We start from the raw sequence: 27,259 nt of genomic DNA on the forward strand, positions 1-27,259 counted from the left end.
TAGGCACGGGTCTGATGTTAGCGTATCCACGTGAAGAGCGTATGGCGTGAAAATGAAAGGCTTTGGTTCAGCCCTCTTGCCGGCTCATCTCTGACTTTTTGCTCAGATTCTTTGCTCCTGAGTTATTCTGTCTAGGATGAGTGTTGTGTGAAATTTAGAAATGACACTGCCTTCGCAGTGTTGCTTTTAATGAGTCCCTTTGTGGTCTGTATGGCTTTCAGGCCAGGCATTTGGTGGTTGACATCGAGTGTTTGGACGGAGGAGAAATGTGCTGTGCCAAAGAAACAGATCCTAACTAGACACATGGAATGTCCATTCATTGTAAATTAGGATTTAGGTTAGCTAGAGAAGGCCCTTGATTCAGTTGAATAGTTATTAAGCAGAGAGAAACAGTTGCTTTTGAAAACTGAAGCTTGGATCAAGTTATTTATGGCTGTGTTCGTGCAGAAGCTGTAGGTATAGACAACGAGCTGCTTGTTTTATTTCCTGAAAATACCTCTGGGGGAAACCTTGGCGAATACATGCTGTGTGTGTGAGCTTGAAAGTGACTGCTCTTGGGAGCTGCCTGCCCAGTTCCCCAGGCTCCCATCTCCACTGTGAGTTAGGATAGAGCAAGGCCTTAGCAGCCAGGAGAACTGGCCTGGGGCTTGGCTCTTCTCTGCCCTAAGTTTTCGTACCCAGAAAATAATACCACCTACCTTGTGCTATTTTTATTAAGATAAACAATATCAAGTGTATGACCTATCTAACAAAATGCCTGGAAACATGCCAAGAATTCAGAACACGGCCTGTGTGTACTACCTCTGCCCGTTCTGCCTTAGAGTTAGTAATTTAGAAATTACCACTCCTGGTAGTTGTGTGGTTAATTGGGGTTTCTAGGACTGTGTTTTAGTTTTACATAGGCATTTGCAAGTCTGATTTGACTTCTTGTATGGGTAATGTTTAAGATCCTCTGAACTTTGATTTTCTTAGGAAATAGAAGCCTTATTCTGCAGCAATAGAAATCTTGTTTTGCCTTAATAAAACAAGGTATAATTTTGCCAGTTGGATTTCTGTTAAAATCCACAGTGTTCCTATAAATTTTGGTTTTAAACAGCTCTATTGGCCTTCTAGAGCTGCCATAACAAAAATACCACAGACGGGGTGGCTTAAACCAACACTGATTTGCTCCCTGTTCTGGAGGCTAGAAGTATGCAATCCGGGTGCTGGCAAGGGTGGTTTCTCCTGAAGCCCCTCTCCTTGTCTCGCAGACGATCGTCTTCTCCCTGTATCCTCACGTGGGGCCTTCCTGGTGTCTCTTCCTCCTCCTCTTCTTCTTTTCTTCTTCAGTTTATTTTTTAGAGCATGCACTAGGGGTAGGAGCAGAGGGAGAGGGAGAGGGAAAGAAACTCTAAGCAGACTCCATGCTGAGCACAGTCCCCAGCTGGGGACTTGATCTCACCACCTGGAGACCATGACCTGAGCTGAAGCCAAGGAAACCAAGAGTCAGATGCTTAACCAATTATGCCACCAGGTGCCCATTTCCTCTTCTTAAGAGGGCACTAGTCCTCTCAGATCCAGGTGCCACCTTTATGACCTCATTTAACCTTAATTACTTGTTCAAGGCCCTGTCTCCAAATATGGTCATATTGGGGATTAGAGCTTCAGCATATGTGATAGCTGCCCTCTGTCTTCGTTTTGGAAGGCCACAGCAGAAACACTGAGAATATTGCTATGCTGTGAATTTGTAGCCTTTTTATCATTCCACCGCTTCAGTGGGTGACATGTTCTCATGTTCTTATTTTCTCTTTACATTTCTCACCACTTGTAGTCTGTAATATGGTGGCTTTCCAATGTTTTTTGAGCATGACCCACAGACAGAAAATATTTATGTGTGTGTGCTTAACTCTAACAAATATTTTGTAAGTCAGTGATTGGCCTTATAAAGTGCCATGTATACTCTTTTCTACTTTGTTTGTTAAAAAGCTGTCTCCTGATGGGATACTTCATGTAATTTGGGAAGCTTGGTTACAGCTTAGGTTTAGAACTTTGGTGTGTGAGATCTGTTGAGTGACTTTCCTTTTTAGTCCTTTGGGGCCGGGGACATGCAGTTGGTTTGTACTGATTTACGGTATTTTGGAAGCCTATCATAAGACTTCCCTGCAGAGGAAATTATAGTTTGGAAAATTTCCCTGCCATTTGGCAACTTTTGTAGGAAATGGAAGATAGTAGGCTGGAAAAGTTTCATCATCTTGATTGTCTTGGCTGGGAGAGACATACAGCTATGTCTTGTATTCAGGAATAGCGTAGATTGTGATGAAATCTAACTGTGGCCCAGTGACAGATTTTTATTTGTGTGCCTGTTTTCTCTCTCAAGGTGCAGGCGTGGTTTTGTTTTAGAATTTACCTTCCCCTGACATAAACTCCTCCCCATAAGTAGAAGAATTTTTGAAAGGATAGAAGCCTAAAATTTTGATGACTTTGTTTCAAGTCTTTGTTCCATGTGATAGACTGTGTTGGGGCTTGTTTATGGTGTTTATCATGGTGTCTGTGGTTATCAGCTGAGGATGACCTGCTTGGTTAGCTGTTAACAATGAATTGTGCTGTCCCTATGAGCTTAACAGGATAGATGAAAACCTGCTTCATGTCATCCAGAAAGATGCGCTCAGGAAATTGGAATTTCTCTAAGTATAAACACAAAATAACTTTTTTTTTTTTTTTTAGTGTCAAGCCATAGGAGTAATGGACGTAAGGATTATGTAAATGTTATTTTGAAATTGAAATGCAGCTTATTATGGGAGGACACCAGGGTACTTCAGGGTTGTAGAGAATGAGTTCATACCCTGCTTTTGCCTTTCCTTCAATACATATGACCTTGGAGAAGTGTTTGAGCCTCTATTTCCTCATTCAGAAGTCTTCCTTATACAGCAGTGAGCTAGTCTTGGAATAGAAAAGTCACAAAGGTGAGTCTTCTCCCTTCTCTTGTTCTTCCTCATTCTGCCAAGGTTGTTTTTTGTTTTGTTTTGTTTTTTAAATAGGAGGTCATGAAAACATACTCAAGGGGCGCTTGGGTGGCTCAGTCACTTGACTCTTGATTTTGGCTCAGGTCATGGTCTTGGTCATGGGGTCTTGGGATTGAGCCCTCTGGAGGCTCTACGCTCAGTGGGAAGTTCGCTTCTGGTCCTCCCTCTCCCTCTCTCTGCTCCCTACCCCCTGCTCACATGCTCTCTCTCTCTCTCAAATGAATAATCTTAAAAAAAAAAAAATACTCAAAGATTGATGACCCTGTACTCAAAAAAAAAAATACTCAAAAAATTTTTTCCCATTTATTCTGTGCCTTAAATAGTCTGACCAGTTGGTTTTCTTACGATAGATAATAAATTACAAAGATCTAGAGGAGTAAGCCTTAAAGAGAAGGGCAGAGGTCCAGGCATCCCTAAGGTTCCTTGCAAGTTTATTGGCTTTAGCGAAGACCCAAGGACTCTCTTGAGATGGTGTGATATGCTCTCCCCCCACCAGAAAGACCCCATTGCTGACACCCCCTCCCCCAGTTATGGGAAGTGTTTTTGTGACTGACACCTACATGGTTGCCATTGGAAGACACTGAACGGCAGAGACTTAAGCCAGAGGTGGGCAGACCTGAGCACTGAGTGTGAGGCACCAAGCAGATTGTGAGGGGCCCGAGTTCAGGTAGACGACGCTTGGAAACTTCACGAGAGTCCTGCTGTGAAGCCTGACAGAACTTGGTTTGACTTGTGTTTTGAAAGGATCTTTCCCCCTTGTAAGAGGAATGGGGAGCCTTAAAGGCCGGGGGTTTCCTGCAACCACAAGGGCCTCCTGGGTGGGAGGGTGAGGAGAGTGAGATGATCCTGACCACGTCCCCCCCTTGCTCTCCTAAACTACACGTGGCTGCATGTCCAGTCTGTTGATCCTTAAAGAGCAAGAGTTGGGGGAGGGGTGGCGCTGAGGTACAGCTGCGTAGATTGGTGTGGACTGAATGGTATCTTCCTCCCCCATGTTCAGATCTTGAAGCCTTAACCCCTCTGTGGTAGTATTTAGAGGTGGGGCGTGGGGATGGAATTAGGTTTACGGAAAGTCATGAGGGTGGGGCCCCATGATGGGATTCCTTATAAGAAGAGGAAGAGAGACCAGATCTCTCTCTCTCTCTTTTCCTTGTGAAGAATTCTCTTGGCTTGCTCTGATGACTCCTTCCTAAACTGTCGGTTCAGAAAATCGGTCCTCACACAGATGTTCTTTATACTCACTGATCCTAAAAGCACAAGTCGGCAGTGAGTTCTTCTCTGGCATTTTTATCCCTAGGCTTTTTGGAATATCCCTCCATGCAGCTATGCTCTGCAGGGAGGAAATCTGCAAGTAGCATACAAAAAGTTTGGTGTTAAAAAAAATGCATGTCTGACTTTTGTACGTGTGGTATGTGGTTCTCACAATGTGCCTCTCACATTGGTGAGCTTATTCTGCATTGGTGTTGGGTAGCCCTTGACCTCTTAGAGGTTAGAATATCTCCTGCTTCCCATTTTGGAAATCTTGTCCTCCTAGCTGGGCGTTTATCTGTTCCTTTACTACACACACCTGATGTACACGTCCCTTTTCTTGTCCATCCTGGGCTTGCTTCAAGGCAGGGGACTTTATCGAGCACTTGCTGTATGCTGGGTCCTTCACTAGGAGCTGGCACAGTCCCCGTGCCCAGGTGCCCATTGTCTAATGGAGAGTAGCAGGAGTCTTCTCGAGGGGAAATACTAAAATAACTAAACTTTTTGGTAACAGTGTTGCTTAATGCTTCAGTAATGGGGTGATTTCTTTTTAATTGCCTTGGAAAGAAATTAACTTCCTAGATATGATTTAATGTACGTTTCAAACATTTAGTATATAATCTCTTATGTATGTTCTTAAGGGATATTGCTGTAAATGATATGAAGTACAGCTTGGTAAACCTGGAAGTTCCCTAGGTTGTTGCTGTTGTATTTAATGATGCCTGTTGCGAGTGGCCACACCCTTGGGCAAGCAGTAGAGCTTTCTCAGAAGGCTCTCTGCTCTGTGACCCTGGGCTGAGGTCCCTCTTGAGGGATCCCTGTCCTCACAGGGTAAACTATGTGAGACTGTTCGGAATTGGCTCACTTCAGGGGGCTTGTTTCCCTTGGAACAGCTGCATAATTATGAATGTTCCCGTCACTTGAGTGGATGCGGTAGGAAGTCCAGGCATCAGCAAGGCCGACAGGATGTCCACATGCAGTTCCGGGAGTATGACCTGAAGGGTCCCCTGGCCTACCCGTGTAGCAGTGGAGGGGTGTCTGCAAATCCCAGTGCTGTGGCAGAGGACACTGTGGCTTCAAAGGAGGGTGTCTTCCTTGTCTGCTGAGACCCAGGATGTGAGAAACCAGGATGTTTTAATCACAGAGGTTTCGGAATATTTGGAAAAAGAGTTCATGGTCTAAGAGTTACTTTTAATTTCGGTATCTTTTTATGTTCTAACCCAGGTGCGACATTAGAGGAAATAAACCAGCATTGGGACTGGCTGGAGCAAAATCTCCTGCACACTTTGTCTGTCTTTGATAATAAGGATGACATTGCCAGCTTTGTCAAGGGGAAGGTAAAGGTAGGTCTTTTGACTGAAATGCTTCTTCCCAATTCCCCATCTTAGAACTTCCGTATGACATTTTGAGCACTGTAGCATTTTTTTTTTTTTATCAGATTCGAACAGTTTTCTCCACCATGACTGAACATCTTGGCTGTATACACAGTCAGAGGAGCTGGACTGGTCACTTGTCAAACTTCATGGTCAGTCTGGCAAAATACACATGAAACCGGAAAATCCACGCTCTCGGGCCCAAGTTTTTGTTCTCCTTTACAGAAGGGAAGGTCCTCTCTTGTCTCAGGGAGAAAAAAAATGCCAACATTTATGTTTTGCAGAGCAGAAATGTTACTTGACTCCTTAAACTCGTTATTCCCACCTTTTTGCCGTTGTGACATCTTTTCATTCTATTTTGTTGGACCTGGCACTTTCCTCTTCCCCAAAGTGGCTGTTTATTCTTCAACTATGTTAATTAAATGGAATTAAAACCAATTAGGTTTTGAGAGGGCAAGACAGGACTATTTTGGAGGGTATCTGTGAATATCTCTCGTGAGTTCCATTCTTCTCTGTCATTGCAACAGCGTAATTGGTACCCGGTGCTTTCAATGCCCCATCAGGCAGAGGGAGACTGTTTCTCATTCCGATTTTAACCTTTATTAAACACTTTAACACATTAGTCTATAATACAGTTTTCCTCCCTGTCGGTGAAATCCCCCAGACCATTGATTTTGTTTCTTTTTTTCCTCAAAAGTGCCTCAGCTTTTAGTAAAGGGTGTCAAAATGAATTCTCGGTTTTAAAGGGACAAAGCGGAAATACTCTTTTCCTTTGGGTATCCGGGACTCTGTGTCCCCAGGTAGGAACCAAAGGTCTCCTGAGTCAGGCAGTGTGGCTTTGTTGGCTGGTGGCCTCTTGGTGTCACCTCTAGCCTCAGGGGTTGGCAGGTGGACCCAGGCTGTGGTGGAGACTGGTCCAGTCTGTCAGTTACCATCTCTGCCTGGTCTGACTGACTAGCTTGGTTCCTTGGGTCAGACCCCACTGGGGCTTAGCTACAGAAATGCCTCTTCCATGGCTGTTTTTTGCACTTGCCTCCCTTCTCCTTTGTCTAATGTATGCTGTGGTGGTTTTTTGATTTAGAGTTTCTCCTTTTAATATGGAGGAAGGAAATTCATTTCTGCTGCAATGTCTTTAGGAAAGCTTCTGTAGAGGAGGAAGCAGCTTTTCCTCTAGCCTCCTAGGTTCTCCTCCTACGGCCTGGAGATTGAACTGGCAAAAGTCGAACTGATGAGAAAAACAGTTGATCACCATGTGCAATGTGCGTACACATGAAAACTCAGTGATGAGTAACTCAGGGGTGGTTAGAATGTGGGGCTTATGCAGCATCTCAGCAAAGAACAGTATGTTTCTAGGGAAGGGACAACACAAAGAGAAAGGCGTTCAGGCTTTCAGGGGTAGCCAGCTGTGGGAAGGTAAATGTGGGGAGAAATGAAGGGAAGAGAAGAAGGGCTGTTTTTGTGAGGTTGGCTGGGCGCATTCCTCTTCAGTGCTGGTCAGAGTCTAGAGTTACCCTCCTCTTCCCGGCACAGAAGAGAGAGGCACCTTCACAAATGGGTCGTGGTGTCTTTGTTTTAGGCAAATAGTGGGGGAGGGTGGAGAGCCTTTTTGGTGTCTGCCGTTTCTCAGTTGTCTTCAGCTCAAAATAATCCTTATGCCATAGTGGCACAGTTTGGGATGTCATATTCCAGTCCCCTGCACATCAAAACTGAAATGCCTTAAAAAAAAAAAAAAGAAGAAAGAAAGAAAAACAACAGTTGCAGGGAGGCTGCTGGCCTGGAGCAGGGGCTGGGGGTGGAGGGGTTCTTGTGGTCTGAGATGGGGTTATATCTGTGGGGCCGCTCTGTGGTGTTGGTTCTTCCTTTCCTCTGGGAAGATCCAAAGGAATCAAGAATTGGGGCTTTCCTACTTATATCTTGAGCAGCTGGTCGCTCTGTCAAGCTTTATAGAAACCCCTGTGCTTAGAGTTGTACTTGTCACCAGACCCTGCAGTCCACGGAAGTCAGGGGTCTGTATGGTCACCATTGTCGTGGCTGCATCTGGAGCCCGTGCCTCCCATTCTGCTTCCTAAAATCCCCTTCACGCCTCGTGGTCTGGAGCTTTATATGTTAGACATGCTTTTAAAGTTATTTGGTTTTCTTATAATTTTTCTATTTAATGATGTCTGGTTAAATAAAACTTGGAAAAGAAGAAAAACAATGAAAGAAATGAGAAGCACTTGAAATTTTACCAGACTTCAGATTCATTTAATAAATCTTATTTTGGGGTGCCTGGGTGGCTCACCTGGTTAAGCATCTGCCTTTGGCTCAGGTCACAATCCTGGGGTCCTGGGATTGAGCCCCACATTGTCAGGCTCCCTGCTTAGCAGGGAATCAGCTTCTCCCTCTGCCCCTCTCCTTAGGCCTCGCTCCCACCTTGTGCTCTTGTTATCTCTCTCTCACTTTTCCTCTCTCTCAAATAAATAAAATCTTAAAAAAAAAATCTTATTTTAGTAGTAACCCCCAGGTAATTTTCTAAAATACCTTATACAGTCCAGGCTTGGTAGCTATGCCCCCAACATGGCCTTGTCTTTTTTTTTTTTTTTTTGGTGAAAGATTTTATTTTTTAAGTAATCTCTGCACACAACGTGGGGCTCAAATTTAAAATCCTGACATCAGGAGTCTCACGCTCTACTGACTGAGCCATGCTGGCACCCCATCAAATGGGCTTGTCCTATACTTTTTGGGAGATTTTCTTTATTTATTAGAAGGAGAAAGTGAGCGAGCAGAGGGGAGGGGCAGGTGGGGAAGGAGAGGAAGAAGCAGGCTCCTTGCTGAGCAGGGAACCCAGCATGGGGCTCAATCCCAGAGTCCTGAGATCATGACCTGATGTGTAATAGATTGAGCAATCCAGGAGCCCCCAAAGTGACCTTGTCTTAAAGGATCTAGCCTTTCATGAAGCACAGGAATATGGGGAATCAGAATTCTGATCTTGTCTCAGTGAGTTGTCACCGTTTAGGAAGAAGCCACAAGCTTATATTCTAGGCACTTTTACAGCCTTATCCTGGATTTAGAAAGGATCCTTACTGTTACTTATTGTTGACAAAGCAGTTGTACGTTCCGATGCTTTCTTTTCTGTTTTGTCTCCCCGTGTACCTGAGTGCTTTGGATGTATTTATGACCTTGGCCAACACACTTCTTTTCTACCGTAGAAGACTGTAGAGTATTTAGTGGTAGTGAAAGGTGTCACGTCTCAGGGACCTGTTGGCTTTTTATTAAACGTTTTGAGCCAAATGAGGAAGACATTCATGAGCTTTTTTTTTTATTTTTTTTTAAAGATTTTATGTATTTATTTGATAGAGATCACAAGGAGGCCGAGAGGCGGGCAGAGAGAAAGAGGAGGAAGCAGGCTCCCTGCCAAGTAGAGAGCCTGATGGGGGACTCGATCTCAGGACCCTGAGATCATGACTTGTGCCGAAGGCAGAGGCTTAACCCACTGAGCCACCCAGGTGCCCAATAAATAGAATCATAAAACAAAACAAAACAAAACAAAAAACAGACTAACTTGTGACTCACATTTGGGTAGTTCTTCAGGGCTGATGCATCAGATTCACTTTTGAGCCAGTAATTCGATTGTCCTGTGCCTGTAGGGAGTGCTGGAGGTATCACACGATAGTAACTTGTTAGGAAGCTCAGGCCTAGAAGTTGGTGATTTGCCCAAAGCCTCATACCTGGTTAGTGGCCAAGTGAGAGACTTATCTTGGGTTCTCTGCCCCCCACCCCCAGCTCATCAGTCCCCCAACCATGGCCCTGCTTCTGAGTGGTAGACAGAGTGGCGCGCCACTCTCCACCCCTGGTGGGTGTGTGGTGTTGGTGGCAGTGTAGACTCCTCAGGGGCCTGTGCCTGGCTGTCCCTTCCCGCCTCTGCCTGCCTCTCCCTTTGTCCCTTTCCCTGACGAGAGGTCCCTTACCTTTCTGCGTGTCAGGCTCTGATTGCGGAGGAGACGAGCAGCAGGCTTGCCGAGCAGGAAGAGGAGCCTGAGAAGTTCCGAGAGGCCTTGGTGAAGTTCGAGGCCAGGTTCAACTTCCCGGAGGCAGAGAAGCTAGTCACCTATTACTCCTGCTGCTGCTGGAAGGGCAGGGTCCCCCGCCAAGGCTGGCTGTACCTCAGCATCAACCACCTCTGCTTCTACTCCTTCTTCCTGGGCAAGGAACGTAAGTGAGGCTCCTGCTGCCATTCGCAGGGGAAGCGGACCCTCGGGAAGCTCAGTGCTGGTCTGAGATGAGAGGAAGAGCTAGAGCATGAAGGATTTTTAAATGAGTAGTTGAGATGGAAATGAGCGATACTTGATTAACTTCAAATGGTGTGTGCAGACAGTTTTATTTCCATATGCAACCACCACTAACGGGCTTTGGTTTTCTGAGAGTTCATTTTTTTCCATTGCCTTAAACATTTCAGTGAAGGTCTCTTTGTAGAGCTACTGAAGGTTTTTTACTTTATGTTGCTCTGAAAACACATTGTCAAAACTGACAGCCTAATGCTTCTAAAGGAATGGAACATATTGTTGCTTCTTAAATGTGCTTGATTGGGGGAGGGGGGCATTTAAAAAGTTCCCAGCCCTGGAGGTCACGACTGCTCCTGGAAAAGAAGCAGGATGTACAGCTGTTCCTTGGAATGGGAGGGAATTCTTCACCTGGGTCCACTTGAGATTCAGGCAGTGATGAACTTTTCACACTTTGAGGCACTGACCATTGCCATGCGAGGTGATAGAATTCCAAGATAAGAAAGAAAAGTCGTTGAGTGTTGGTTGTATATTGAATTTTTTAAAAGTCATTCCCACGGAACCTTCTTTTGGAACTATATACTGTTTCAAGCGCCCAAGCAGGGTGGCAGCTGTGTGTGTATATAAAACAAGTATATGCGTATGTATGTGTTTATATATGTCATTTTTTCCCCTTCCTGCATTTAAGTTTATATTTCAAGTTGAACCAGTGGGAGGGGCTTCTCTGAAATTGTGCTGACACAGCTTCCTGCCCAGGGTCATCACTTCTCTTTCTCACGCTGCCAGCTTCAGGTCTGATCCTCCAGTACGTAACGCCACGTGTGCGTGACCTTTCCCCGCCCTTGGTCTGTGCTGGGACCTGATCTTGACCATCCTTATTCTTGTACTTTGTGCAGTGCTTCTCAGAATTCATGCTGGTCTTTCTCTTCCCCATTCTTGTGCCTCTTTGGAAACTCCAGTTCACCCTTCAAAATCGGTTCAGAATTTTATCACCTCCAGGAACTTTCCCTGGTCCCCTTACAATTTGCACCACGTTTGTGTTTCTGCTTTAGATTCTGTCAAGTTAGTGGTTGCTTATTTTACATGTCTGTTTTCCCTGTTTGAACGAGCTCCTTACGTGCAGGGCTTTTCACAAAGTGGGTGCTTCATGAAATGAAAGTTGATGTTATAGATTGTATATGTATTTGTATGAAAGACTTAGGTGAAAGCACTTAGAAGTAGCTGAAGAAGCTTCATCTCAAGCCTGAAGTTGATGTGTGGCTTTTTAAGTCACTGAAGCCCTGAAAACATTATTGCAACAAGTGGAAAGAAACGGTAGAAAGACAAACACTTGAAGTTCTCCTTGATCTGAAAAAGAAAATGAGTTAGTTTCTGACACCTATCATTCATGGTGACTAAGCCAAATTTTATTAGGATGCTAAGTTTTGGGAAAAAAAAAGATTTCTAGTATTTGATAACATTTAAAATCACTTTAAGTTGTTACAGTTTCTCTTTTCTATTTGCATTAGTAAGCTCTAGCTAGCCTTGCTATCACTGTATTGGGAACATTTCCCAGAATAGAACACTTGTTTATAAAATGTACTGTTTGTACTGTATTAAAGAATTCCATAGAAATTGTACTGTGTCTTCTAAGACTGTCATTTGACACAGTCTAAATGTTAAGCCTGTTTCTCTAAACGAGATCATGAATAATCCTCTTTTGCACTTTTTTTTCATAGCTTACACCATGAATGCTGCTTTTGAAACGAGAAATTATGTAGATGGAGAAGTTTTTGGATATTTTGCAAATATTTAGGTTTAAATATTCTTGACGTTTTCTTTTCCTGTTGTTAACTTGATATTTCAGAATGCTGTCCCCTGTTTGTGTGCAGTAGCCAACAACTGGAAAATTTTACTTAAATCTTTTAAGAAAAATCACGAAACATGAGTTGGGTTCTAACACACAGCTGTCAAGCGATTTTGTGCTTCCCCTTTCCTGCTCTGGTTTTGCGTTTCAGCTTAAGGAAATCCTTGGACTCTTGTTTGCTGGTACACTCAAGTTTGGCTCACATGTTAGGGTAACCTACATATTTGCCTTTTTTTCCTCTTCTAGTTAAACTTGTAGTCCCTTGGGTCGATATCCAGAAGTTGGAAAGAACGTCCAACGTCTTTCTGACGGACACCATCCGAATCACGATGCAGAATAAGGAGCGCGACTTTTCCATGTTCCTGAACCTTGATGAGGTGTTCAAGATCATGGAGCAGCTGGCCGACGTGACACTCCGGAGGCTGCTGGATAACGAGGTCTTTGACCTGGACCCAGACCTGCAGGAGCCGAGCCAGATCACCAAGCGGTAAGGCGCTTCCGTTTTCGGTTCCTCACCCACGGGACTGTGGCAGTGCGCCACCACATTCAGTTACATGTGCCTTGTTAGTCTTAGTTGTACCGGTTTAAATGTCCCTTGTGGCTTGATGCAGATTTTCCTGTGGTGTTGATCATGATTGTGACATAGTAATTAGCAGCAATGGGTGATTATTTTTTTGATAGGGAAGGGTTTTTTTTTTCTTTTAAGATTTCATTTATTTTAGAGAGAGTGAGTAAGCTGGGGGAGTAGGGGGAGGCGGAGAGGGAGAGATTCTCTAGCAGACTCTGCACTGAGCGTGAGCGCAGCCTGGGGCTGGATCCCATGACCCTGACATGACCCGCGCCGAAACCAAGAGTCATGTGCTCAACTAACTGAGCCATCCAGGCACCCTGGTTGTTGTTTCTTTCTTTCTTTCTTTTTTTTAATGCAGTTGACTTTGATTTCTGGATCCAATTCTGCTTTTTTTCCAGATATTTGGAAACTGATTTTTATAAAAAATACTTCTAAGTAAATAAAATATGGATAGCTTCATGATAGAATTCCATTCAGCACTGTGCTTTATTAATGAACATTAAGAGATTTTATATTTGCATATGAAAGTGCTTTTTTTTTTTTTTTTTTAATTTATTTGTCAGAGAGAGTACAAGCAGAGAGAGCAGGAATGCGGGACTTGATCTCAGGACCCTGGGATCGTGACCTGAGCCAAAGGCAGGCACTTAACTGACTGAGCCACTCAGGTATCCCTGAAAGTGCTTTGTAGAAAAAGTTTTCAGGACAATGGATTTATTTAATACTCTAAGTTCACATTCTTTATGACTGGTTTGCCCCTAGTGATGCTAGGTGTGGAGATATCTGGAGCAGTTGCTTGAATTATTAGTCATTTTAAAGAAGTTCAGCTTCATTATCTAAAATTTAAATGGTGGCATTCGGCTGAACTTGACTGTGATTCCTGACTTGGTGCTTTAGACCAGGTAACTGCAGAGTTTACACAAAGATACCCTTAGAGAAACAAATCATCTAACAAGTGCTGTTGTGGCTAGATAGATTTGATATCGTTAGAGAATCCCACTACTGTTTAGTACTACTAGACATGAAAAAAACGTTTTAATATGGGAAAATACACACAATATAAAATCTGCTACCTTAATACCGCTGAACCATGCCGTTGAAAATGGATAAATTCACATTGCGCAACCCTCCCCTCCATCCAGGCCTGGGACACTTCATCTTGCAAAACTGAAACTGTCCACATTAAGCAATAACTCTTATTCCCCTCCTCCCCCAGCCTCCAGCAACTGCCACTCTACTTTCTGTCTGAGTTTGACTACTCGAGGTCCCTCATGTAGGTGGAATCATACAGTATTTGTCTTTTGTGGCTGGCTTATTTCACTTAGTGTCATGTCCTTACGGTTCATCCGTGTGACAGCAGGTGCCAGAACTTCCTCCTCTTTAAGCCTAGGTAATAGTCCATTGCGTGGATATGCCACATTTTCTTTCTCTGTTCATGCATCGATGGACACAAAGCCATTTCTACCTCCTGGCTGTTGTACATCGAGGCTGCTGTGAGCATACGTGTGCATATATCTTTTCGAGTCCCTGCTTTTACATGTTTTGGGCGTATACCCAGAAGTGGAATTGCGAGATCATGTGGTAGTTCTGTGTCATTCTGTGTCCCATCATTAAAAAGAATTTTCAAATCTCTTATAACATTCCTGTTATTCCTTACACACGTTTGGTATTTTCTCGGAACATCTGGGAGAAGGTGTGTCTAATCAGCGGTCTCTAAATGGCAGTGTGTTTGTAGTTGTCCTGTATTCAGGACGAATTTAGAGCCTCTGCTGTGTACATGCGTTAGAAATTGGTCATGTATCGTCACAAGTAAGGCAGAAATCAAAAAGTGAACTTTTTTGGTGAAACTCCAATGGATTCCACTTGGTTTCATATCCTCAGCATCTGACATATCCTTTGTGAGAAGAGTGCTACTGCTTGTCACTCCCTTATGAAGGGAGATCCTTGGGGTGCTGCCCTTGGGTCTTCTGACTCCCCACCTGAGCTGCTCCCTGGGCTTCCAGACCCCGGGTTTCCCAATACTGCCTCTGGCTCTGTCTTAGGTTCAGAGAAGACAGCCCAGCTTTCTCTCATGTATCTCCAAATATCTCTATAGTCATTTGGTGTCTGAGTCCTTTTAGTCCAGCTTACAAAGATTGGTTAAAAATGAAGAAACGAGTCTCGGTTGGAGGAGTTGTTAAAGGGCTTCTATAAATCACCCAGTGAAGTGTCTATCTGTTCTATGGGTTTTGCATTGATGTGTACGTGTGTGAACTGCCTCCCTGCCGCCCCCCCTCCACCGGGTCTTAGCACTAGGAGGCCGGCTGATGGCCTGCGTGCTCTGGTCAGCTCTGTGGGCACTAGGGTTTCAGGTGATTTCTCATAGATCTCCTGATGGTCCTTCATGGCTGCACTTCTAGATGTAGCATTGTGGTTTTGGGTAGAAACTGGGTAAGAAGAGGCAGATGGCTGGTTTATCACATTTAAGACCCTGTGGTAAAATCATTCATTTTTTTAAAGATTTTATTTTATTTATTTGAGAGAGAGAGAGAGAGCATGAGAGGGGAGAAGGTCAGAGGGAGAAGCAGACTCCCCATGGAGCTGGGAGCCAGATGCGAGACTTGATCCCAGGACTCCGGGATCATGACCTAAGCCAAAGGCTGTCACTTAACCAACTGAGCCACTCAGGCACCCAAAATCATTCATTTTGGAAGAAAATTCATAAGTACAAGCAGTCTTTATGCACATTCCAGAATTCAGGTGAATTATACGAGGCTCCCCCTCCTCCACTTTCTATCCCAATAATGATCGGGGAGGGGAAGAGAGAGAAAAGGACGAAACAAGGCCCTGCAGGTGCCTCGGGTTGGCCTGCGATGGATGGCAGGATTCTGGTCCCTAGTATGTTTTGCTGGTCACTGCACTTTGAGTGACTTCTTCCAAAAGTGAAAGGCATGTCCTTGCCTACCAGTTCCTCACTGGGTCTCGTGTAGCTTTCCGTCATGGAGACATAGGCCTGTGGACATAAACAGGTAATGACTCAGTCTACTTGACATCCTGCCAAGAGAACCCAGGTTTTCAAGTTGAGGAAAACAGTCTCTTGATGCAAAGGGCACAATCAGAAGTGCTGGAATGCTCCTCAGGCTCCCTTTTGTTGATGTATTTTCACTTCCCTTCCCAGATAACAGCTTTAGAAAGGTGCCTTTGAGGTCACTAGTGTGGTGAGCCATTTGATTGCGGATTCGTCACGATTGCTGTTCACTCTCACTCCCACGGGACTTCGGGAAAGTGCCCAGAGGAGCTGGGACTCCAGCAGGAGCCGGGAGGATGGGCTGGTGCATCGCACAACAGGACCCGGTCAGACAAGTTCGAGCCAGCTGGACCCAGGAGTCCTCTGGTCCAGCCCTCACACTTTTCAGAGGAGGGCCTGGACCAGGGACTCTGGGGCACAGCAGCAGAATCCAGGAGGGTGGGAAAACAGACTGGGGAAGGGACCTTGGGGCCTGGGGTGGGGAGCAAAGAAATGGTTTGGTCCTGAAATTTACCAACACAGTAACATTTGTGAAGCTGTGAGTGATGGGTTGAGAGCGGTGTAGCCAGCCCTTTGGGGATGGGAGATTGGGAAGGTGATGGGTTTCACTAAATCAAATTTAATATCGCCATTAAAATCAATATTGACTGATTGGAAAGTGCTGGAGGAAAACTTAGTTAATGCAGTGCAGTGAATGGAGGCTGTTTCCCCCAGTGGAAGATCTTTCTGGTAACTAAAGGTCAGCCAGGGATGCCTGGGGTGAGGAGGAAGGTGTGGGGAGGGGAGGGGGTTGACGTCTTCAGTAATAAGCCCTCATCCACTGTTGCCTGGCTGATTGCCTGGCTCCCTGGTCTGACTTTTCAGAACTTCCTTGGCCTTGTCTGCCCACGTTCACTCCCTTTCCTGCTGTTCTCCTTGTACCCTACTAAGAACGCCCAGCCTAGCTGTGTAATTTGTTGGGCTTTCTGTCCTTGTCATTCTGGTTTGGCATTGACATCTCTTAGGGGCTCCTTGTGCAGCCCCGAACAGCTCCTGCCTCCCCGGGGAAGGCCTGTGGGTCCCCACCCTGTGGAGCCCTAGCTGCTCTGTACTTCTCCAGGCTGTTCTGGGGCACGATGGAGGGCAGAGGGCAAAGGCAGGAGCCTTGAGCATCAAAAAGCCTTCTAGATGCCAGTGTTGTTGAGGTCTCAGTCTGCTGGGGCTCCGAGGATGTACTTTCAAAGAAATGGAAGCACTGCAGGCTCCAGCTGAGTCGATGTGCACCCTGTTCTCTGTTTTCTGAGGGCTGGGTTTCCCTCATGTCCCCACCGGGCCCAGGAGACCCAGGCAGCTGTGCGCGCTGTGTAAGGTACACCACGGCAGGGTTGTCCTTCTCTTCCCTTGGTGCTCTTGGGGGAGAGTAGGGGAAAGGTGTTTCAAGTCTACACACATTCGAGGGCAGCCGTGTTTTCTGTGCAGACTTGGGCTTTGAGGAGAAGTATGCGTATGTGATCGTGCTGCCGTGCTTCCTCATTGCTGGCTCTTGCCCAGAGTTTCACTTGAGTTGGGCATGGGTCTACGGGTGTGTCACGAAGACCCTCTAGAAATCTTTGTGCTGTTTTATGGGGCAAACTGCTGGCAGAGGACCACGTTATTCCAGAAGGGCAGGGATAGTACTTGAGGTCTCCTGTCAAGGGCACAGTGGGGACAACCTCACACTGGGAGCTAACGCGGAAGCCCCCTGCCCCAGCTGCCACAGAGCCTGACTTGGGGGGAGTATTTTGAGTTCCCTCGAGCTGCTGACACACAGCAGGTTGGTGTCTGTGGGCTGAATGACACGAGGGAGGGAGAGTTACTATGGCACGTGAAGCCTGACCCGGGTCTCCCCAAAAGCGTTCCAACAGGTTGATGGGGAGAAGAGACGGGGGACCCTGTTTTTGGTACATTTGTACCAAAACTAAGAGGAGGAAAATCGAATTCTAGGTTCACAGAGAAACAAAAGAAGGACCCACCCCTTCATTTCTTGGGTCTAAGTTCTAGTGAATGAAGTGCGGAGTCTTGAGTGTGGGCATGTAGTTTAGAATTGCCCGTGCTGTTGTTGTGCAGGATTGGTCGTGTTCATTGCAGCTCCACGAGCAAACTTGGTGTTCTTGTTCCGTATTCTGATGAACCCACATTTATTTCCCACGTGGCTATAGGCTCAGACAAGGGCATGTGTTCAGACAGGAGGGTCTGTGGCACCGTCCCTTCTATTCTCAGCTGCCGCTTTCTCTTGGAGCGATTGCTTTGGCCAGTGCATACCAGCAAGGTGAACACTGGGGGTAAATACTGTGGGGGCTGCTGGGTTAGTTTCCATCTTTTAGGGGTGCTTCTGCCGTGGCTTACAGGCCTGCGCTCGGCTACTGCTTTCTGAACGGTCAGTTATGACTCTTGTGTGTTGGGCATCTCTATGGAGGAAGAGAGGGAGCATTTAGTAGGTACTGGAAGGTCTGAAAGGCAAATTTTGACCAATGGGCTTTGTTTCTGGTGTTCTTCGGAAAGAGGAGCTGATATTTTTAGCATCAAAACTACCACCTGCCTCGAAACAGACCAAAAGGATGAAGTGGTCTTACTCTGAGCTTCATAAAGGGCTTGAGCTACTCCTCTTCAGCTACTGGCTCTTCATCTCCATCTGTCAGAAAGTTCAATGCCACATGTGTATGTAGAATGCATATTTAGAGGTGGAATTGGAAGAGGATTTAGGAAAGTCCTTCCTGCCGCTCGCTTGCTTGCTTGCTTTCTTTTCTTTCTTTCTTTTTTTTTTTTAAGATATTTATTTGAGAGGGTGCATGCATGCAGAGGGGAGGGGCAGAGGGAAGACAGAATCCTGAAGCAGTCTCCCTGCTGAGTGTGGATCCCGACAAGGAGCTCGATCTCAGGACCCTGAGATCATGGCCCGAGCTGAAACTGAGAGTCAACAGCTTTAGTGACTGAGCCACCCAGGTGCCCCCCTCCTTTCTGTCTTATAATGTGAGGTCACTGGTCGGTGGCCGCTGAATGTGTGAGAGGCAGACTCCTATGGTGACAGAGAACAGCCCAGAAAGCAGAGTGGAGGTGATGTGTCGTACACCCAGGCTGCTCAGAAGCCATGGGGAAGGGGATTGAACTGAGCAGTTGGCTGGTGCAGTAGGTGCACTGAATAGAAAACTGAGCGCCTTAGTCTTAAATTGAAGAGCTGGCTGCAAGGTAAAATACCAAAAGTACCCCCCACACACAATGTCCCCACCGCCACGCTTCTAGGAAGGGGCAGACAGCAGGCGAAAATTTAGAGGTGGCTGGACCCGCACCTGTGAGATGCGTGCAGGAAGTTTGCGTTGGCTTTACTTTCACCAGCCGGCACGGCCAGCATACTTTGAGGATAAGAATATAAATCTTCCAACGTAAATGTGCTGAATGTTGGTTCGCTTTCAGAGAACTGGGGTGATATTGAGGGGTCTTGCTTTCCACCCCATAGTACGTGAATTTCTAGAGCTTTCGCGGTGCTTTCCCACGTTTTCCCAGTTCCTCTGAGACGAAGCGCAGGCTCCTTTGGAATTGCCGTCCATGGGGTATCAGGTGCTGCCTGTGAAGGGACGGCAGCTTTCCCCCAGGAACTGGACCATCTTGATCTGTAGAATTTGTATAATTTCTGGCTGTGCCCAGAAGACTTTCTGGGCATGCATGTATCTCTCTTTGTGAGGGTTTGATAGTAAATTAGTAAACAGTAAATTCCAAGCACTCTCCCATCTCCATGTGGGGTCTCCTGGGAAGACGGTTGTGTGATGGTGAAAATGAGGACTGGGTCGGGAATGAGACCTGGCACAGGACGGGCCTCTGTGTGTGAGTCCTGGCCCTGGCCCTGGCCCTGATGGGCTGGGAAGGAATGTGTCTGAAAGATCACTCAGGCAGTGGCGTTTAATACCTTGCATTAGGGAACATTTTAAAAGTTAATCTTTTCCTAAAAGAAAATAGCTTCATTTTTTAAAAAGCTAACAATACATGGTCGGTAGGAAATTTAAGCAGAATAAAAATGAAAAGTGGAAATCCTACTACACAGAGTCAATAACAATTAACATTTATACAAAGTCTTTACACATCATTTTCTGCAAATTTTATAGTATTTATATAAATGGAATCATACTGTAGATGCTATTTCTAATCTGCTTTTTCAATATTGTGGCCATCCTCTTATGTTTTTAGGGATCCCTTGAAGCAGAAAGGTTATGTATTTTGTTTCCATTTTATAGATGTCAAGATGTGATACAGAGAAGTGTTATCTAAGGTCACCCAGCTGATAAAGCTAAGAGTTCATATTCTCTCATATGAATTTAAAGAACTCTTCCTTGATGTGGCAAAGAAAAATTTTTATCTCTGTACAGTGGAATTTCCCCTCTTCTAGAATTTTGGGGTGGGACATAAATTCATCAGTATTTGCAAACATTTCTTCCCCATTCTCCACTGTCCATACTGCTGTGACACTGATGGGCTTCTCCCCAGTGATACTTTGACTTGGATCTATTTTATTAATTAATTTTTTTGTTTATTTTTGAGAGAGAACTGGGGAGGGGCAGAAGGAGAGGGAGAGAGAGAATCTTAAGCAGACTCCACGCCCTGTGCAGACCTTGATGTGGGGCTTGATCTCGTGACCCTGAGATCATGACCTGAGCTGAAATCAAGAGTCAGATGCTGAATGGGGTGAGCCAGCCAGCCACTGATTGGATTTGTCTTTTAAAGGTAATAATAGCTAATGATTATTTGGCATTTACTGTATGTCAAGCACAGAGCTCAGTTGAACTGCTTTTTGGAGGAGATACCATATAATTCACCCTGTTAAGTCTTCTCAGTCAGTGGTTTCTCAGTCCAGTCAGAGTTGTGCAGCCATCCCCACACTCGGTGTAGAACGTTTTCTTCACCCCAAGAAGGAGCCCCAGACTCGGGAGCAGCCACTCTCCACTTCTCCCTTTATCCCTTCCTCTTCGGAATCACTAAGCTCTTTTCTCTCTCTCTCTCTTTTTTAAAGATTTTATTTATTTATTTGACAGGCAGAGATCACAAGTAGGCAGAGAGGCAGGCAGAGAGAGAGGGAAGAAGCAGGCTCCCCGCGGAGCAGAGAGCCCGATGCGGGGCTCGATCCCAGGACTCTGGGACCATGACCTGAGCCGAAGCCAGAGGTTTTAACCCACCAAACCACCCAGGCGCCTTGCTCTTTTCTCTTCTTGATGAGTCTTGCCTATTCCGGAAATTTCATCTAAAGGGACTCAAGCAGCATGTAGCCTTTTGTGTGTGTAATGTTTTCAAGGTCCGTCCACGCTGTAGCGTGTGTCGGTATTTCCGCTGCTCTGTGTGGCCGAGTGACCTTCTGTTACACGCCTCTGTCACATTTTGTTGATCCGTTTATCAGCTGATGGACCTTTGGCTTGTTGCCAGCTCTGCCTCTCTGAGCAGGTATGTCCAGGGTTTGGAGCAGACGTACATTTTTGATTCGCTGGGGTCTTTGCCTAGGAGGGGAATTTCAGGGTCGTATGGTAAGTCCATGTTGAATCTTTTCGAGAAACAGCCAGAAAGTTTTCTAGACCGGCTGCACCATTGTACATTCCTGCCCATGGGGTGCAAAGGGTTCTGTTTCTCCACGTCCTTGCCAGCACTTGGTGTTACTGACTTTTTGATACTGGATTCTTAAACACTTGTTTAAATGTCACTCTGGTGACTCACAGTGTTGCTCAAATCAGGAAGGGAGGATCTGTTTTGAACTGTGAGTTTGGTGTCTTACTTTTGTGCAGAGGCAGCCCTTCCTGCCTCGAGGACCCGTTTCCAAGGTTGTCTGTAAAGTGGGGCACGAGCTGTGACCCACGCGGGACCTGGCGGGGCTCATCCACTTTCATGTCCGGGGCCCCGGTTGGCTTCGCAGGGTTTTCCTTTGTAAACCCATGTGTTCGTTCACCATCCCTGCCTCTTTGTCTCCTCTCTCCGTCCTCTGCCAGGGACCTGGAAGCCAGAGCACAGAACGAGTTCTTCCGGGCGTTCTTCAGGCTGCCGAGGCAGGAGAGGCTGCACGCTGTCGTGGACTGCTCACTGTGGACACCGTTCAGCCGCTGTCACACCGTGGGGCGGATGTTCGCCTCCGACCGTTATGTCTGCTTCGCCAGCAAGGAGGACGGCTGCTGCAATGTCATCCTCCCACTCAGAGAGGTAGGGGCAGCCCTGGCCGGCGCTTCCCGAGCCCGCCTTCTGTCCTTGAGCCCGTGGTGGCCATGAGACTGGCCGGGCAGGGCTGCTCACCCAGCAGGGTTTTGCCCACTGGAGATTGGCCTCTGGAGGGAAGCACCACCAGCATTTGACCAGTCCCCGTGTGGTTGTTGCTTTTTCTGTCATTCCTCCAACACCCTGAAATTTGCCTGGCAGTGATTGGCGAGAAACAGGCGCCCTCACCTCTGCATTAGTGTTGATGCTGTTCGGAGAAAGGCCCTGCCTCACAGTTAAAGCTGTTCTGTCAGCTCTTAGGAAGGATTCTACTAGACCCTTGTACTCACAGAAAGGGGGAAGAGAAAAGGCAACTGACAAAAAACATCACCTTGAAAACGTCCGATTGCTTGGCTCTTGTGCCCTCCTGGGACTTGAGTGAAACACTTAAAAATGTTTCCTTTAATATGGATCAGGTCCCTTTGTACTTTAAAAGTCTGCAGTCTGTCCCTGGAAATTCAGGGCAGCCTGAGGGTACTTCCAGATCTGAAGAGCTCAGTCCTTTGGTTTCAGGGCACGTCTGTGGTGACTTTACCCACCACTCTGTTTCCATCAGGACCTCCAAATTCTGAGCACAGTTCTTGGGAAAACTCAGAATTTTTTATGCATGTGATCTCCCTCCATGTCATTTTGTAGGTGTTTTCCTTTTACAAATATTCTTACTTAGGAGTGAAGCACGAAGTCCGAGAGTTGTCTTATACATTCATTTGTCTTCTTGTAGCATATACATAACATCGCATTTACCACTTGACCCAGTTTAGGTGTTAGGGTTCAGTGGCATTAAGTACATTCACGATATCATCCCACCATCACCAGAACTTCATCTTCGCCATCAGAAACTCTGTCCTCATTAGGCACTCACTCCCCATCCTTCCTCTCCAGCCCCGGGCAACCACTGCTCTACCTTCTGTCTCTGACTCGTACTCCTCCACGTCCCTCATCTAAGTGGGATCCTCTGACATTAGCCTATGTGTGGCTGGTTTATTTCACTGAGCATCATGTCATCCGGGTTCGCCCATGCTGTAGCACGTGTCAGAATTTCTCTCCTTTTTAAGGCTGTATAATATTCAGTTGTGTCGATAGATCACATTTTTGTTTCTCCGTTCGCCTGTTAATGGGTACTGGAGTTACTCTCCTCTTTCGGCTACCGTGACTGTGCTGCCTTAGATAATTTTTACCTTGTGCATCCATTCCTTAGGGCAGTTGTGTGGTTTGGCCTTCTGTCTGGTGATACCTAAATAGGTAGTCGAAATGCCTGCCCTCCTTTGTCTGTTGCCATACCTTTCATGGGTAACTTTTTGCGATAGGTGGTGAGCATTGAGAAGATGGAGGATACCAGTCTGCTCCCTAATCCCATTATCATCAGCATCCGGAGCAAGATGGCTTTCCAGTTCATCGAGCTGAAGGACAGAGAGAGCTTGGTGGAGGGCCTGCTGGTGAGGCTGAAGCAGGTGCACGCCAACCGCCCCGTGCATTACGACACCTCCCAAGACGAAGACATGGTATGAGGCTTAGAAACAGCAGGATCCTATCCAGGGAAGGTCTTGCTGACCACTTCTAGGGCAGTGGTCTTGGAAGGGAGTGCACATGGCCACGATCTACTTGGGAACAGAACATTGTGTTAGGGCAGATTGGGCCTATGTATCAGACAGCGTATCACTTTTGGTACGTGCAGGGTCCTGAGTGGGTGCTGCACAGGTTAGAGGGTGCCCCATGCAGCAAGTGATTTGAGGGACTAACAGGGCACCCCTTTTGAGGTTAGGGGAGTTGATGGGCACCCCTCCATATATTAGAGCAGTTCGTGGGGTACCCACACAAGTCAGAGGGATTTACAGGGCACCCCTCCCAGGCTGGAGGGTTTGATGGGGTATTGACCTGCAGGTTAGTGGACACCCTCCTCACAGGTTGGAGGGGTCAGTGCCCCCCACCCCTGAGGCTGAGGGGATGTTATTTGGGGCCAGGTGGAACTTGTTAAAAGAGAAGTTACATTGTCCTTAAGGCTGGACAGCTGGAAAACAGATCTGGATCCGCTCGGGCCTCCTCTCCCGCTGTTTCACACCCGCCCCTCTCTTTCTTCACCTCTTTTTACCCACACAGTGACAGGGAGGAAAGGAGATATTCCCTCAGTACCCAAGAGCTATTTTCTGAACATGGTCATTACCCGTTCTGGAAGCATACAAGACATGGTGCTAGTCTGCCCCCTCTTGGCCCCATGCTCTGTATGCTGTGAGCAGCCTTCCCAAGAAAGCACAGTGTGGACCGTATTCTTTCCTGAGGATCAACCCTGTTGGGCTAATGTTAGTCTCTTTCCCTTGAGACCTACATAGGCTTGTTTAAGTATGTTACCTTTGGGGCACCTGGGTGGTTCAGTCAGTTAAGTGCCGGACTCTTGATCTCAGCTCAGGTCACAATCTCAGGGTCCTGGGATCGAGCCCCTTGTCTGGCTCCACACTCCAGTCGGCAGTCTGCTTGAGATTCTCTCTCCCTCTTCCCCTCCCCTGCTGGCTCACACGCGCTTTCTCTCAAATAATTAATTAAAAAAATATGTTACCTTTATGCCTCCAAAGGCAAAACAAAGACTTCCATAAGTACAGTGATGACTTTCTTCTAGCTCCTCCTTTTTTTCTCCTTCCCAGCAGACTTCACCTGTGTTTCATTCAACAAGCATGTGCAGCGACCACAAGTTTGGGGATCTTGAAATGGTGTCCTCTCAAAATAGCGACGAAAGTGACAAAGAGAAGAGCCCACGGCTCCACCCCGAGGCCCTGATCTCTGTCTTCCAGCAGGCGGGCAGCCAGAGCCCAGACTCGCGAATGGTGGGTGACCGGGCTCTGCCTTTGCCGGGCCTGGGGGAGCTGGCATGGGTGGGGGTTCCTAGGTGTCCGGCCTGCTGCAGGCTCTGCACCCACCAACCCCAGCCCTGCAGGCTTTGGGGGAGCAGGTGTGGTGCCGCTTGCTGGCTGCCCCAGTAGTTGGCGCCCCTCCCTCTCCCTCCTGGGCAGGTGGAAGCACTCAGCGTGTGCCAGTTGCCTGGGCACGTCCGGGTGCATGGAGGATGTGGTCAGAGGACCGAGGGCGATGGCTTTCCCTACCTGCCCCTTAAGTGGCTCTTTGACACAGCTCTTGGCCCTGTGACCTGGGGAGCCATCAGTGCTGTCCTTTGTGGGATCTTGCAGGTGCAGAACAGGCATTTCTCCTCTTACCAGGGGTGTCTGTATGGGCTCCTTTTACAGTGTCGCCTTGTTCTCTCCTGGAACAAAAGGCCTCCTATGCTGTAGTTTTACTGGACAAGAGATATTTCTGTTATATCTCCTTATCCTTGTCCTCTTTGTGGGGAGAACCCGAGGGAAATGTCATGCCCAGTGGGGTAAAGAGGCTAGAAATCGTACTGTGAAAAGACATCGTGGCCGGAGGAGGCTGCGTTGGGACCACGCGTGCTGGGGGTGTCTGTGGACATGACTACCCCCAACTGAGTCTTGTTGCCCCGTGGGCTACTGTATAATTGTTAGCTTTATTCATTCAAACCAGAACCTTCTGATACGCTTTACACAGAGCAGCTCAGTGAACTCCTGACTAAAGCTGTAAGAATATTGAATATATATGGAAGCTTCTCCCCTTACTGGAGAATGCAGACAATGAAAAGCATATTAAACAAGTTGCTTAAAAGGTACTAATGACCCTGTCATCTAGGGATAATTTTAAAGGATTTTTAGTTGCCTAGAGAAATGGTATCTGTCTTGTGTCTGATAATGAGAACAGTGGGATTTTTTTCAGGTTTCAGTTTTTCCTCTGGCTGCCCTGGAGATCAGGGCAAGTTAGGATCCCCCCCCCACCCGCCACCCCGCACTGCCCCCTTGCTTTTGTTCACCCTCTGAGCTGACCCATATTTCAACAGCTGGCTTGGTGTCAACATCCTGAGAAGCTTCTCCTAATGTCCCCCACTCTCACCCCACCCTCCCCGGTACTCTGGACTTGAGTACTTGGACAGACCTATTCTTACTATCCACTTTGCCAAGGAAATGGCATTTTATTTGTGTAAATGCTCCTGCTGGGCTCTGAGCTCCAGAAGGCCTGGTTCTCTGTGTTAGTCATCTTTACGTCCTCTGTGCCTGCAAGTGTTTCAAAACATTTGCTGAACCAGTTGCCTGTCACTCTTGGTCCCTCTGGTAACAGTGGCAGCCTCCCTCTGCGGTGGGTTGTGGATGGTCTGTGCTGGAAGGCACGGAGGGGCTTCTTTGTACATTTACAGCGTTTCCATCTCCAGTCTAGGGAGCAAATAAAAATAAGCCTGTGGAACGACCACTTCGTGGAATACGGCAGAACTGTGTGTATGTTCCGCACAGAGAAGATCCGGAAGCTTGTAGCCATGGGGATCCCTGAATCATTACGTGGCAAACTCTGGCTGCTTTTCTCAGGTAAGTGTTTCTGGTATTTTGAGGCTAACTGATATTTCTGGAGCAGACACAGGAACAGAGGCCCAGATCTGAACAGCATGTATGTGCCGACAGGTCCTCTGTCTCTGGATTTTTCCTACGACGTTCCCAGCCAAGAACTTCAGCACCCTTACTGTGTTAGTTGTGGGACCTTGGTCCAGCTGCCTGAGACCTCTGGGCTGCAGTGTCTTCCTTGGCCAATGTGAGGTCTAGCTGAAGGGATTGCCTCTCCTTTAAAATTAACTTTTTTGAGTCTGTAGATTGTCTTGAGAAGTATAAAGGACCTCCTAGAAGCAAAGTGTCTTTCTAGGATATATGTTTTGAACTAGACTGAACAAACAGGGTGCCTGGGTGGCTCAGTGGGTTAAGCCTCTGCCTTCAGCTCAGGTCATAATCTCAGAGTCCTGGGATCGAGCCCCATATCGGGTTCTCTGCTCAGCAGGGAGCCTACTTCACCCTCTCTCTCTGCCTGCCTCTCTGCTTGTGATTTCTCTGTCAAAGAAATAAATAATTATTAGAATAAACAAACCAACCCTCTGTACGTTGTTCACTTGCAGTGACATTGAAATACATCCCCCAGCATACTTTGTCAGTCCCTCCTCCATGGAAGACACACGGCATCCCCAGGAGACACCATTGCAGAGATTTCGGCCCTATTTCCTCCTCCTAGGAATTGCCTGGGCCATCCCATGATGACCTTGTCTGGCCTCAGATTCTCCCTCTGCGGCTGTTGGGTGATGTGTGGGAATCCCTCCTCAGGACCCTCACCAGCGAGTGGGCAGAGACGGGGACCGACTTCTCTCGAGACACGCTGAGCAATATCTCTGCATTGCAGGTGGCCGTTCATCTGGCTCAGTAGGAGAGGTGGGGCCTTGTAGGCAGGAAGGGAAGGCCCCTTTGTCCAGTGGTGTGGCAGGAAGGGAAAGCCCCTGTTGTCAGGGTGCAGCTGCAGGCCCGGGGAGGAGGTCTGCTCTTCCTCAGTGACATTGCTGTGCTCAGATCTGCATGAGCCTCCTGGAGGCCAGGCCTGGTTACCTGTCTTCTCCCTGTACCTTCTTCTTCTTCTTCTTCTTTTTTTTTAAAAATTTTTCAGATTTAAAAAAAAAAGTTTTTATTTATCTATTTGAGAGAGAAAGAGAGAGTACAAGCAGGGGGAAGGAGAGGGACAAGCAGACTCCACATTGAGTGCAGAGCCCAATGTGGGTCTTGATCCCAAGACCCTGAGATCATGACCTGAGCTGAAATCAAGAGTCAGATGCTTAACTGACTGAACCACCCAAGTGCCC

General features: G+C 46.9%; 1 protein-coding gene across 8 annotated transcripts in view; it reads left to right on the plus strand.

The window, feature by feature from the left end:
* TBC1D8 (TBC1 domain family member 8) overlaps positions 1 to 27,259 on the plus strand; it is a 102,734-nt gene that overhangs the window by 54,765 nt on the left and 20,710 nt on the right. For 4 of the 8 annotated variants that reach the window (XM_045981732.1, XM_045981725.1, XM_045981729.1 and 1 more), the window contains 7 exons: positions 5,475 to 5,593; positions 9,586 to 9,814; positions 11,975 to 12,215; positions 21,282 to 21,489; positions 22,848 to 23,042; positions 24,177 to 24,356; positions 25,805 to 25,955. In XM_045981732.1, the coding sequence (XP_045837688.1) occupies positions 5,475 to 5,593; positions 9,586 to 9,814; positions 11,975 to 12,215; positions 21,282 to 21,489; positions 22,848 to 23,042; positions 24,177 to 24,356; positions 25,805 to 25,955 (1,323 nt within the window). Of the gene's footprint in view, positions 1 to 5,474; positions 5,594 to 5,692; positions 5,776 to 9,585; positions 9,815 to 11,974; positions 12,216 to 21,281; positions 21,490 to 22,847; positions 23,043 to 24,176; positions 24,357 to 25,804; positions 25,956 to 27,259 lie in introns of those variants that run through there. The other 4 variants (XM_045981726.1, XM_045981728.1, XM_045981731.1 and 1 more) reach the window with 3 other exon arrangements.

The sequence above is a fragment of the Meles meles genome, chromosome 16 (assembly GCF_922984935.1).
Source record: "Meles meles chromosome 16, mMelMel3.1 paternal haplotype, whole genome shotgun sequence".
Lineage (NCBI taxonomy): Eukaryota > Metazoa > Chordata > Mammalia > Carnivora > Mustelidae > Meles > Meles meles.